Source organism: Dicentrarchus labrax, unplaced genomic scaffold (genome assembly GCF_905237075.1).
Source record: "Dicentrarchus labrax unplaced genomic scaffold, dlabrax2021, whole genome shotgun sequence".
NCBI lineage: Eukaryota > Metazoa > Chordata > Actinopteri > Moronidae > Dicentrarchus > Dicentrarchus labrax.
In genome coordinates, this window is record NW_026136707.1 from 25,675,132 (window position 1) to 25,690,224 (window position 15,093).

The 15,093-nt window shown below is 37.9% G+C and overlaps 1 protein-coding gene across 2 annotated transcripts in view; it reads right to left on the bottom strand.

Annotated features, from left to right (window-relative positions):
* Positions 1 to 15,093, bottom strand: part of tsnare1 (T-SNARE Domain Containing 1) — a 200,351-nt gene that overhangs the window by 50,126 nt on the left and 135,132 nt on the right. For both annotated transcript variants that reach the window (XM_051407353.1, XM_051407354.1), the window contains exons 9-10: positions 10,569 to 10,641; positions 3,455 to 3,537 (exon numbers count right to left, since the gene is read on the bottom strand). In XM_051407353.1, coding sequence (XP_051263313.1) covers positions 3,455 to 3,537; positions 10,569 to 10,641 — 156 coding nt within the window. The remainder of the gene's footprint in view (positions 1 to 3,454; positions 3,538 to 10,568; positions 10,642 to 15,093) is intronic.

The window sequence follows — 15,093 nt, forward strand, 5'->3', positions numbered from 1 at the left end:
ACGACACCTGCAATTAACTGAATGGCTTTTCAGGTCATGTTCAAAGTACTTTGATTTAAACTTTAGTGGTGATAACAAATAAAAACCAAACATGTTAAAATGTCTTAATGTTAAATTGCTTATGAGCATGAGTTCCAGTTAAACCTGAAACACTTTAGGGCTGAAGTGCCAGTTGAAGTGTAATCACTTACAATAGATGACAGTTGGAGTTTCAGTCGAAGTGTGTGTACTTTAAGCAGTGAAGCGCACTTTGCTCTGTAAGCATGGAAAGCAACAGTATGGAAATTTAAAGTTTAGCGGTCAAAGTCATTGAACTGTCCGCTCAACACTAAAATTCAGCTACATTAGCGTCCACTGACAAACAAGCAATTGAAATGTCAAGTGACGTGTAACAGGTAAAAGCAGTTTCAGTTACAGCATACAGGGATGAAAGCACATTACATTTTTGTTGAAGTGGAAGCTCCAAAACTGTCAGGTAAAGAGTAAGTTATGTTTCAGTTTAAGTACAGTAATGAAAGCAGTAAAGTGAAAGTGAAAGAACTCAATGTGTGAACTGAAGAGTGAGTGTAGCTGAAAGCTGTCAAATATCAGTTAAAATATAATAGTTGAAATATCAGTTGACATGTAACCACTAAAGGAAATTTGTCAGTTGAAGAGAAGGGGTTAAAAGAATTTGAAATTTCTGCTGTAGTGGATGCAAATGTGTGCACTGTAAGCAGTGACAGCAACTGAAATGTCAACTGTCGTGTAGCAGCTGAAAGTTCTCAGTTGAAGAGGAATAATCTACTGCAGTGTCAGTTGATGTGCAGAAGCTGAAAGCAGGTTAAAATATCAACTTTTGTGTGTACACTTTAAGTGTAGCAGTTAAATTGTCATTTAAAAAGTATGAAAAGATGTGAGCAGTTGATAAGTATAGCTACCCAAAGACATCATATATAGATTAGCTGTTGCTAACTCTGGTGCAATTACTTTTATTGTGTACTGTCCCAAGCATAGCAGTTTCAAAAGTGTCAGCCACGCACATGACATTTCAGCTGAAGCTAATACTTTAGCTATCAGTTGAAGAGTAAGAGATGCAACAAGTTTCAGTTTAAGTACAGCAATGGAAACAATGGAAGTACTAAAAGCCACAAATACGCCTTTCAAGTGTGAAAGGTTGACCCTGGAATAATTTGCCACTTTTCACACTTTTAACCTAGGGTTAATCTGAACCCAGGGGTGGAGCACACATTTACTTTTATGTTTTCCTAAGCCCCATTTAACACTAGCACCTTTTAGCCCAATATTTAGCCAATTTTCACTCTGCAAACTCAGGATAACCCTGCTCCTGAGCTGGGCCAACAAGCCCTAGGCTCAAGTCGGGGTTAGAATGTTCCAGGATTGTGTCAGTGTAAAATCACTTTAATATATATATATATATATATATATATATATATATATATAATTATTATTATAATTATTATTATTATTATTAATTATATATTAATAATATATTATTGATTCGGGCTAACAGCTCCCTTTGTCTGGGGTTAAGAAGGTTCTAAGAATTCTTTTAACCCTGCGCCATGTGCAGTGTAAAAAACTAAAACTAATCTTAGCCCAGGGCTAACAGTACATAACAATATGCAGTGTGAAAAGCTCTTAAGCTTGGGGCTAAAAGATCCCTGGGGATACAAAGGTTCTAAGAATGCTTTAAGAGCAGTGTGAATAACTAAGAGAAGAAAACTATGGAATTTTCAGGTCATGTGTAACTCTGCTGGAGAATGTGTGCACTGTAAGGAATTGTAGAGTCAGTTAGTATGAAGGCACTGACAGCAGGTAAAATGTCTGTTGAACATACAATATTACCAATAATCCCTTTCACACACTGGGGTTTTAATAAAGAGTTGGAATAAGCAGATACACTCTATATGTGGCATAGCCATACAGTTACAGGAACTGGTTTTATGATTTTAATGGACTGCAGGCCATGCACAAAGACATATATTTATGATGTATGACAGATACTGCCTTATGAGAAATCTCATTGTTTTTAGTATCAATAGCTCTATACGTGCACTGTATGTAGCAGCTGTAAAGTCTGTAACTTTGACAGAAAAGAGTAATCACGTTAGATGTCAAGAATCTGGCCTCTGTCCAGGTCCATCATGCTGTCTGTCTGTCTGACTGACTGACTGACTGACTTTGTGTCTGTCTGTCTGTCTGTCTTCTTCTTCTTTGTTGTTTTTCTTCCATTCAACTGCTCTGCCTCTGTAAAGACAGCGGCTGTCTGGATTGGCGGAGAGCTAAATTGCTCAGTGTGAGCTCGGTCACGGCTCAGCTCTCCTTGAGATAATGAAATGACAATTAATGGGAAAGCTGTTGCCAGTCGCTCATTTGTTCGCTCACTAGTAGAGCAGCAGCATGGGGGGACAGACAGAAACCCCTGCATTCGTGACAGACTCTGAAAACTGCCCAGCAATTGTTTTCATATTGAATAGCTGCTGATGTGATGTTGAAAATCTATGCAAATATAGAAAAATTAAAGTCCATGGCTCCGTAGCCAAAATATGATTGAAAGAAAATATAATTTTGGTATTAGATTAAAATGGAATGTCTACCTTTTTCTTTCTTTATTGAAAAGACACATATCACTGATGGTCTAAATGTTAAATATTGCTCAGATATATATTTTCCATGGCTATCAAAAGGTGTTGCAGGTACTGAGTTTAGATGCAGCTCTGAAGCTGTGTAACCCATGTAAAAAAGGTATATCCTTTATTAACCCAGTGACACTTGAGTCAATACATTATTTACCATAGCCAGGGGCCTACACAGCAGAGCCACTTTGAGCTCTGGCCTACTGAGATAGTCCCTGACAGAATAGCAGAAGACACATATATTTCCTTGAAAAGAAAGAGCGAAAGCAGACCCTTGGGCATCTCATAAAACGTCTCTCCAATATGTGCTGTGAAGTGGAAATTCTAGCCACCCCAAAAACCAGAGAGAGTAAAAAAAAACATTTTCTATTTAATTTCTGGCTGCAGTTGTTGCCCATTAATGTATTTTCCTCTCTAAGTCAATACACTTGTTGGATAAAATTGCAAATTTATAACCATTATCTCAATAGAAGTAAGACTTGCTCATGGAATTGGAATTATATATGTGGTTTTGTGTTTTTATAAGACTCCAGGCAAGCACTTTATGTTTTTGTCTCTAAATACAATTAATTTAACTGAAGGCAAAAGCTAGTAAAGTATGACATGAAATTACATCATCTGTGTTATTATGCTAGTGGGGGATGTGATAAAGCTGTGTAATCTAGTTAGCAAAGTCCCTGTTTGCATGGCTGATCAAGCTAAGCTTCTTGTGACTGCATTACAATGCAAAAGCTCAGTCAACTACACAAAATGGAAACTGAACAAAGTGAATGCAAAGCGTGGAGCACACTGTGGCACGGGGCGGTTCACTGTACCTGGTATTGGTTGGCCTTTGCAAGCTCCTGATTGGCTGATTCCACGTTGGATGATGCAGTCTGGATGTAATCTTCGATGCTGTCTAAGCGAACAAAGGGAAGACTGATTGTTAATGGGTCACTTTAGTTCCAACAATTTACATCACTGTGGTCAGGTGGCACAACAACACAACAGTTGAGCCCAGTTCACGCAACACAACTGTAAAAATCGTGTTTTATCACACATAACAAAAAAAGTACAGGCTTATTTATTAATATATTTATTCAGCTACAGTCTACAAATAGAACCCTTAGAGACCACTTTTATTCTATACATGCAAACGTGTGTTTGTTATTGATTGATTGATTGATTGATTGAAAAAATATATATGGATAAACAAAACTCCCCATGCAGTGCCAATAACATTCAGTTGCTGCTAGGTCACAGGCATTCATTCTGTAAAAAAAGGGACTAGGACTAGTGTGTAGGATTAAGTAGCATCTAGCGTTGTAGTTGCAGATTGCAACTCCTCACTTCACCCTCTGCTTCCAAGCTGTCAAACTCTCAAAAAACGTGCACGGCCCTATCTCTAGCCAATATTTGGTTTGTTCCCTCTGGGCTAAACGTGACAGTTAAAAATGGCGGACTCCATGGAAGGCAAACTTGTGGCATCTGTAGAAAAAAATGGCTCATTCTTAGGTAACAAAAACTTTCATTTTCAGGTGATACACTAATGAATACATTCCTATGAATATTATATTCTATTTCTGCTAATAGATCCTCAAATGTTACACACTGGCCCCTCAAGCTTCACATCACGTTGTTTCTAGACTTAAATTGTATATCCAAAATTGAGCTTGCAAGATACAGCCTGGCCTTTTTGGGCTTAAATTATGTTGATATGGTATACAATTAAAGGTAGTATACATGTAATGCATGTTTCAATGGTAAAATTATAGTGTTGATAGCAAAGCATAGATTTAAAGTTAACATATTTTTTGATGCAATCCTATGACAGTACACATTAAAATGAGATGGCTGCAAAAATGTAATCTGTAATCTGACAGACAACTCTTGTGATTAGTTCCCGCCAAACATATTAATATATGTTTTTTTTAGCAATCAGACAATAATACAAAGGTCATTTTCTAGTGTTTCTGTAGCATAATATTTTCAGTATCAAAAAGTAGTCCTCTTATGTTATTTTAAAAGCTCTTGCTTTCCAAATTCCATTGGTAGCACTTGATATTTGCATCAAGGAATTAACAGAAAAAGGATATAAGCAAACATTTTGACTTCACACCTGAACATATTTTTACTAGCTTCACATTAATAGTAGCATTCAGTCAAGGAGCAACTTCAAGAAGGACTTCTGGCAAAAATACACCACATGCATCCCCATTTTTCTTCAGATCATACTTACAGACAATTTGGGAAAAGATGACTATATACAGTATCCTCTGTTTTCCCAATAGATGTGCTCTCCTCTAATCTTTGTGTGTCCCAACTTGCTTGACCACCCTGACCTTAATGGAGGGAATGACTTTTGTTGTGACTCTGCACACACATGCTTGGCAGCACATTACATGCCAGCCCTCGGTGTTACCAAGGACTAGTGGTCTGATTGTTAATACTGTTAAAACAGCAGGGCCTCCTTTAAAGGCTGCCAATACACAGAAGGTAATGGGATAAGACAGAACACGTTTAACGAACTGGATGGTCCAAAATATTTTATATTACCATATAATTACCCACATATATTCACAACTGGCTGATAACAGTGAGGGTGCTATTGATTGTTTTGGTATTGTGAGAGTGAACAGCCGGCTCAGAGAAGTGAGTAAAGACTTCTGTTTCATGTTCTAATGGCCTCTGATAATTACTGCACCACCTGAGCTTGTAGAGAATTAACTTTTGAACTTAGCAAGAGCAGGAGGTGAAGTGAATGAATTGTGCCAATTGACTAAATGCTCTTACTCCTTTAGAAAACAAAGGAATACATGAACACATGTTTAGACTCACTAGCTAAAGTTTAGAATAATATTGACTCCTGGACTGAGTCATACTTTCTTTTTCTGCATGGGCAGGTCCTATTCCTTTTTTCATAATTGATTGATATTGCACTTTCAGTCTTCTTTTTAGAGCACCAATCATTTAGACCAATAAGTATGTCTGTGTTTGATTTAGATAAGCACTAAATACAACAATTTTTTCGTGCTATATTGAAAAGTAACATTTAGGAGGATCTGTTTCCAGACATATAATATAATATTCATAGTATGTTTTCATTAGTGTATAATTACTTGAAAATGAGAATTTTTGTGTTTTTGTTACCTTAGAATAAACCATTTTTATCTACAGAGGGAGCGGGTCATCTTCTACGGAGTCAGCCATGTTGAACCACCATGTTTCTACAGTAGCCCAGAACAGAACAGAACCAAACTCTGGCTCTAAATAGGGCCTTTCACATTTTCCGCAAGCTTTGCGGAGTCTCCTACGCACTTAATTTAGTCAAGGGGATTCAATTGGTTGCAATTTGCAATCTCACCACTGGATGCCATTAATTCCTAAACACTGGCCCTTTAAGGCATTTTTTTGTTTGTTTGTTTTATCAAACATCTAAACATTTGAATAAATCGAAATGTTTCTTGGCTCAATATAATCTACATATGTAGCATGATTTCAGTACCTTGTGCTATTAAGTTTATATAAAAACCCTCATGACTCACTGAAAATAGCTCCAAGAATGTCAATGTGGGTCTGTCAGGTGGTCAGTCTACTTTGGTCCTGACTTTAAGGTCCAGTGTGTAAGATTTGGTGGTATCTAGAGGTAAAGTTGCAGATAACAACCAACTGAACACCATTTGTTTCAGTGTGAGATGATATGGGAATGAGAACGGGGTGTGAAGTGTGTAGGAGAATCTATTTTAGCAGCGAAACTTGAGAACAGTCCTATCAATCTATCATTGTACACAGAAATATCTGCGTCTAATACACAGATTCACATTACACTTTGTGAGAACCTTCAAAAATGTGTTTTTGCCCTACTGACTGGATCGGTAAGAGTTTGACTATGTCATATCGTTCGTTGAACTGATTGATTGATGTTTCCCCATGAAAGACAGTGACAGACAGATGGTTCATCCAATGCCCTGCCATGTATTTAAGTGCCAGCCCTCTTCCAAAGTGTCTCCAGTGACAACTTCCTAAATGGTTCTGTGTAACACACCACCCGCCACAGTCTTCTGACAGCCTATTCAAAATCCATTAAAACTCTTGGTAAAATTCAATCAAACATTCCAAATATGAAAATACCAAATAAACATACATGTCTAGCCCATTATACTATGCAATAGAAATAGTCAGTCCAATCTCAGAATATTTTAATGAAAATTACTCTGAAAAACAAAGAGTGTACTCTTTCAATCTGTATGAATACTTTTTTAACACCTCTTTTGTGTGGTGTGCCAGAGTTTGTGTCTGCCTGCCGAAAATAACCTTGTTGATTGTGTATCTAGACTCATGGGTTTTAATATAGTGTGTCCTTAGCCAGCATGAATAGGCCATAAAAGCACTAATCCTTCATTCTTGAGGCTATTCATTTTGTTGTATTACCCGTTGCTTTTGCTACAAACGGCTTTGTGGCACAATCACATATTATTCATATCCACCACACCAAGAAAGGCTTGTTTAAAAAAGGCCAAAGGCAATTTTAGTTCATCTTTTTAATGGGAAGAGGCCCATTATTGCAGGGCTCTGTAATGATCAGATTGGTCAGACTTCTGCTGAAGTATGATGTACTCTTCAACAGAGTTCTCTTCTGTCTCTCTGTTCGCCCATTTGGGTGGGAGCACACTCTGTTCCTCTACCTTCCATGTCCAAAGTACCATATCAACAGTCTTTCACATGCAAATGATAAAATGGCAGAAAAACTCAGTGCAGTTCATGCATGTCTGATTATGCTAAACAAGCTAGAGGTGTAGCAGAATTTACAAACAGAAGAAAGAACCAAGATGTCTAAATGTGATGGAAGGAAGTGTTCATTTATTCTATATCTGAGAATGGACACGTGGAACGCAAAACATACTTAATGGGTCATCTCATCTATATATATATATATAGATAGATATATATAGATATATATATATATTTCTTTTGCAGGTTCTGTTAAGCCACTATCTATTGCCAAATGAGGTAACACAAATGGTGACTGAGCCTATGGCCACTGATTAAAGTATTGCAATATATCTATACTTGCAGAATTACAAACTGGGTTCCTTAGGTGACCCGAGGATTTTCCTGGAAGAATTGATGTATTAAAAGGTCCATTTCGGAGGTATGTATTCATTACCGTATACTGACCTGAATATGAAAATTGTTGTGTTTTCAGTACCATAGAATGAGCCTTTTTTATCTACAGATGCAGCGGGTCACTTTCCGTGAATGGACAAACTAAACACTGACTCTAGATATGGCTGTTCGCGTTTTTCCGCACCTTTTGCGACCATCGTAGTTTCTCTCTTGGTTGGAAGGGAAGGGGGGAATGAGTGATTTGCAAACTACACCGCCAGATGCCACTAAATCCTACACACTGGTCCTTTAAGTTACTGCCAATGCAAATTGAACATTTCCTCCTGCTGCTGCTTCACATTAAAAGCATTTAACTTGCGAACACAAATTAAATTGTCACAGGAAATGCAATGTGTTTGTCATTGAGATTAGCACTGACCGCTCACGTGATAATCACTTTTACAGTTTCCTGGAAACTGTTGTTATGTAACTAATTTCTGTTGACTTCTGTACAACCTACAGCATTTCTATATTTGGTTGTGTTTTCTGTATTTTGTTTGTAGAACATACTTTTGTATTTGGTTGTTTTCTCACATTCTCACAGCATTTATTAAAATGCTACACGTGTTGTCAAATTAATGAAGCTGTTTTTCTGTATGGTGTTTTTTTCTCGCAAGTTATAACGCATTGAAATCTCAGGCACACTGTAGTGCTGTTTTATAAATAATATATAAATTATATAGCACATTTTAGTAAGTAGTAGTAAGTAGCCTTCATGTTTTATTTGTGGTGTGTTACCTTCTAGGCTTTCATTCAGCACTCTTAGCACTTTGTTGTCAGGGAATTAGCCTTAATATGTTCTAACACATCCACAATAAAAGAACAAGCATATGTGCTGTTGTTGTTGTTGTTGTAGTTCAATATGGTACAGGGACATAAAAATGATAAAACTCAAATAAAATAAAAAAGCACTTTAGAGTTTTACCAAAAATACAATTTCACTATTACATGCATTGCGGTGAAATGAGAAAAAAAGAAAAGAAAACAGGTATTCCATTCTGGTCAAACTGGGGTGAGCCAGTCTGAGTCAGCCCGACTCTAAAGGGTATTTAAAGGGCATCTACATTAGCCTGATTGAAAGCAGCAGACAAAAGGACACTCTACAACAAAAAGGCAGCAATTAGCAAAAGTTATTGCTTCCCCTTTTTCATCACACACACATACGCACACACTCTCGCCTGTACAATCTTCACACCGTTTTAAGCCATAAAGCTGGGATGTGTATAAAGCATTGAAACTACACTAAACATTAATCTAAAGTATTTATTAAACCCAGCTCTATGCTATTGTCTCCCTGTTTTATGTTTTGTGCCCTTGCCTTTAACAGTCTTGGACTGTTTTTTAGTGACAAGGCCTGAAAATTTACAAAAAGAGCATTTTGGAATCTTAATACCGTGAATGAGCCTTGTGTGTTTAACATAAGTTCAAGGCTTGGTGTAAAAAACAAAACAAAACACATCTTGTCAAAGCCAGTGTGATAATTGCATTAGCATAATTGCTATTATTGCATGTTAACACAGGTGTTTGATAACCTCTTAAACTCCAGTGTATAGATGTTTTCACAGCAGCCATTTTGACATGAAATTGTTTGGTAAGCACAGGTGTTACCAATGATACTAATTAAGGTTCCATTCCATTTAGTGAGCCTTTCCAATGAGCCAACATGCACAATTTAGTGGCATGTAGCGGTGAAGTTGCAGATTGCAACCACCTGAATACAGCTCAGCCTTCCAACCATGTATGAGAAATTACAGTGGCCAAGAAACTCACAAAAGCTGTAGAAACGTGGCGGTTCAACAAGGCGGACTTTAGAGAACTCTCTGTGGTGAATATTATATTCCATATACATATATATATATATTGCAATCAAGAAATCTAATGAAAAGAGCAAAAACAACAATAAATGATGTATATATGATATATGTACTGTAAATACTCACTAGATTACCAATTGTGTATTAATCCATGGCTGAAAATAGTCCCTGACAAATGCACTATTCTGCTCCTGTTGGAGAAATGTTTGCTAAAAACTACAATGTCTGGAAATAATGAGCCTCCAGCCAGTGGGCTCAGAGCTGAGTGCAAAAGACAGGGAAGGGAAGAAAAGGTATTGAGAGGTGGACCAAGACTTTATCCTTTAAAGGAGTCATTGGGAAGACTGGGGTTAAAATGATACTCATTTATTTGGCTAAATAAGCCGAAAGACTCAATCCACAGTTTAAAGTGTTTTGCGGCACTGACAACAACTAAAGACAGTGGCCTCAATTTGGAAAATCATCTGACCTTTCACTTCAACTCAGAATTGATCTACAAGCCCATCACAACAACATTTTTCAGGTATGTCTCTGTGTACGTGGTTGTTTGACATTATTAAGCAACAGCCAATTCTATAGGGAATGTTCATGATGGAGCCAGACGTAACTGATGGCAGAATTATGACCTAGCAGCAAAGCCTCCATATCTGCCCTATATCTGTGTGCTAAGTTTCATTCTGTTTTGCCAAGTCTAAATCACTGCAGGGTGTGGAGAGGCGTTTACAGATAGCATGGTGTCTAAATGGATTTTCTCTAACAGCCACTGTTTGTATGAACCCAGAGCATTTTCCTTCTCGCCCAAAAATCTTCCAGCGTGGCAGCAAGGTGGAGGTTAAAAAGGTTTTGTTTTGCCCAGCAGAATTTTCAAACTTGTGTTATTAATCAAGCACATCAAATTAAAACACGACCACAATGGTTATCTTTGCTAATTGGGACAGTAGTGAAAACAACTACACACAGAATATCTTACCTATGGCATCTCCTTGTTCATGGACCATACTGGCCAGATCCTTCATGATTTGACTGACGTCCAGCATGTCCCTCTACGGAGAAAAGACACAGTAATGTTACACCAGTGTTCAACCTCAGTGTCTGTCTGAGTTCAGCCACTGGCACGAACTGGCAAACACCACATTATAAGTAAAGGAAACTCAAAACCATGACTAATTATTCTGATGGTGAGCTCAATAACTATTATTATTATTTTTTTTTTTTACTTAGATCATCTTTATTAGCTGGGATTTAAAACGTATGCAGTCTTCCACCATGTGTCCAAATATGGAATACTGCTCTTTCCTGGGTGTCGCCTTGATGTGATTGACAGGTAATTAGGCTAATTAGTTACTTAAAATACTACTTCACTGATTTAGCACTTCACTCTTCTCATACTTGTGAAATATAATTAGGTTAATATCTATGTTTAGGATTCACCTCCTCTTACTTCTAATATATATTATTATGGTATCATGGATTTTGTCTAGCACTTCCCTTTAAGGTGGACTACTGACAGTATATATAGTGGACAGTTTTAGGTCTGTGAAGTGAATCCAATGCAGAAGTGTTTTAATGGTCAGCTAGCAGGGGGCAGCTCCATTGTCTGCAAAAAAAAAAAAAAAAGACTGATAGCATACAGTCTCACTTCTCACTTGATTCATTATCTCAGTAAACAGTTCCTGATGAGTTTATGGTCTCACTCTCTAGTTTCAGTCTTCTTCCATACAGCATGATGATTATTTAGTAAATGATGGCCCAATTTAGAGTAAAACAGACCATAAAGCAGTGTATGCTTTGGCTTGGGACTACCTTGTGATTGACAGGTCATTCTCAGTGAGTCCGTCCAGCTCAACGCACCAAACTCAGATCAAACTGTCAAATTAGGTAGTGCTGATCAGATACAGATATGGATCCAGATTTTGTTGCTGCATTGACTATTTCTCACCTAAAAATCTTTTTCATAGACAGATTCTGGTGTACCGTTTATCCATGATACGAGAAAGACTGTGACCAGGTGAGCCACCATTGTTTCATGCAAGTCAAATGCCCAGCCAGTGAGTGCAGTATGTCACTGCTGCTGGCTGCAACTAACCAACATGGCAAAAACTACAATGCCAAACTTAAGGCTTCAACAAAGTACTCCACAAACCAAAAGGTGAAATCACTTGGTTCAGACAGAATTTTATGCAAAGTCAACAGAAAGATGTGAGTTGGTGCAAATACACACAATAATCCACCCAAGGTGGCCTGGTCTAAGAAGATGCGTTTGCTGAACTGAAAATGTTTGTAAAACATGTAGCCTTGCTTATCCCAGGGCCTTTTATGACTAGACTAAAATAAACTTTTATTGTCATGTTTTATTGTGAATCTAGTATTATGTACAGATACGCAAAAAGGACCAAAACACTTAACCAACACTAAAATTTCCCAATGTCATTGAAAAGGACATTTGTATTTGGTGCAAGTTTCACCAGAACTAGCTACAAAACAAATTGGACTGGTAAACAAGATTTAGTGCAGAACACAATGGAGGACTCCATTGTTGGAATTGTTGGAGCTCAGGTAAACTTTTTCGATTGACTTTGCCAAATAGCTTTATATATATACTTTTATATATCTGTCAAATGCTGCCACTGCTGAATGTCTTGTTTGGTAATCACAGGAAGCAATCCTCCCTGCCATGTTCACCATGTGTGAAGTTACTGGAATGAGATTGAGCACCTACAAGTCTGAGGCCATGGAACTCAGTGGAAAATGATGAATTGGGTCTTTGAATTGAGAACTGTTTTCATTATCAGTTTTTCTGCCAGTTGTTTTTTTTCATAAAAAGAGGAAAATATAGAGAAAAATTGAGAAAATGCCGATTACAGTTTCCCAGAAGCCATGGTAATGTCTTGGTTTGTCTGATCAATAATCCAAAGCCTAATCATATTCTGATGATATAGAAAACTATCAAAATTTAAATTATATTAAACTTTCCTTAAAAGTTCTGGTGGTCTTCTCAATATTAGAGTTCCTGAGAAAGAGATTAAACTACAGGGATTTCTGATCGTTGTTGGATGTTTTGTAGAATTTTAGATGCTTTATACAAGGCCTCAGATGTGCAATGATGTATGCACGGATTTGTAAAAAATGAATTCTAAATTGAGTTCCATGTCCCTTTAATTAACAAATGCAGTGGATTTGTGTTTAATCCTCAATGTTGTGTGCTTGGCTTGACAAAAAGTAACAAAAAAAAGCAGTTCAAAGTTTTTGTTCAATTATTTCTCTGTCAGGGCACAGAGCAAACTAGTCCAGCTATGGTTGACCGCAGCTAATTCTCCACAGTCTCCAAGCTTTGAATCTGCTCTCAATGTTTCAGCTCAAAGCAATATGAAAGCTTATAAAACCTCTGTCTATCTCCTGCTCACAGGTCCCCCCTTTTCCTCCATTATGGCTCTGTGCAATCACAGCTGCGTTTGTGTAGCCTAACCCACTGGGCCATCCATCACAGGTGGCGGAGATTGCTGTGGAAACTGGCAGCCATCCTGCCACTTGGCAAAAACCATCCGAATAGAGCCAAAATGGCCCCTGGCAAACCTTGTGATGCTAAAGACTTTTTTTGCATTCATCTTTGGGCAACCCTGTCTATCATGCTGTAATAGAATAACAAATGTATTTTACCTGGCAAAGCATTGGGCAATCAGAGCTCATTTCATCATAATGACGGAGCAGTGTGTAACCAATTTAGCAAATAGTGTGTGGAGGTGAATAGGCAGAGGGAGACGCACACACACAGGGAAGGAGGCAGAGATGTGATGGGTTGGGACCCCTGCCTGAGGGCTGAGTGGGTGGCCAGGCTCCAGGCCAACACTGTGCCCTTTTCCATATTTCATGGGCTTTAAATTCTGCTCATGGCCAATCTAGCAGCCACTGGATACTGGCACTGGGCTGGGACCCAGGATTGGATATTTTTCTATTATGTTTCCAACAACAGGTTTACAACAGGAGGTTTTCTTATCACTGGGGGCAAGTATATCAGCACTGCTTGAAGATAGTTTCTGCTTCGGTTCCAGTCTGGACCCTATCAAATGCAAAGAAAGTAGTCAGTGTCTTGGTTTGCATTGACACCTTTAGTGTGGTTTACTTGATCTGGAAAATAAAAACAAAAAAAAAAAAAGATTTTAAATTAGCTGTCTTTCAGTTAAGTTAGTTTGGTCTTCACATTCAAATCCATTCTATATAGCAGTGCTGGAAGATCAGTGTTAAAGAACCAGTATGAAGGATTTAGTTGCATCTGGCAGTGACATTGCTGATAAAAAACCAAATAAACACTGCTGGCATCTATAATTGAAGACCTGGGAATGAGAATGGGCTGTGAAGTGAGTAGGAAAAACTATGGTGGCCACGGAACTTGCAAAAGGCCCTTTCTAGAGCCAGTGTTTGGTTTTTCTCAGCTACTGTAGAATCAACATGGTGAACTCCGTGGAAGATGACCCGCTCGCTCTGTCATTCTAAGGTAATGAAAACAATTCCTATATCCAGGTGATTATATAGTAATGAAAACATACCTATGCATATTATGTTCCATTTCTGCCCACAGGTCCTCTTAAATGTTACACACTGGACCTTTAAGATTTTTTAATTAAGTAGAAGTAGCAATAGCAAAAAAGTTACTGCAATCAAAGTTTAACTTTCATTTAATTTCAATTTAACAATATATTCTATTATTGCATTATAATTATTGATGTATATCACTTAAATGATGCAGCTATTGGAGCCAACTTTAATTACTTTATATGCTGTTGGGTAGATTCATCTGTATTACACCATGATCTGGATGAATATTCCATTCTGATTGGCTGCAGGGTGTCCATTAATTCCAGATATAGAACACCTACTACACCACCTAGTATTTCCAGTGAAACTGTCTGTTCACAGGTCTGAATTAACGTACTGAAATAGTATAGACCTTCAGTGGCTCATCCTCTGAACACCATGGGGATGGTGACTATAACACACAACCAAATCTTGATATTGAATTGGGGACAATGACATGGCTGGATAGCTTGCTGTCATATTATATTTACTGTTTGTCAGCTGAATGCAATCTTGCAGGCAAAAAGTTAGCTGTCTTGCTCATTGCTGAACAAAAGGGTTGTATGAGTGGAGTGGACTAGTAAGATCTCCTGTTGCATCAGAGGCATGTTGCCGGTGCGGCTGTGGCACCGCTTCACTAGAGAGTTATGTTTTTTTCCACGAGCAGTGTGCCTTTCCCAGAAAAAGAGTGAAAAGGAAATAATCATATATCTGTATAATATGTCATAGACCTAAAATAAAATTTGAAATGCTCTCTGTGTGGACACGACAGGTGTGCAAGCTGCAGCAGTTCAGCGAGGCAACTGTCAAGCACTGTTCATACATGCCGTGTGTCCAATGTGTAAGGTTTGTCCTATTTAATGGTCTAGTGAACACCCTTTCAATTGCATAAAACCTTAAGGGATGGTAATGATTCTTTTAGG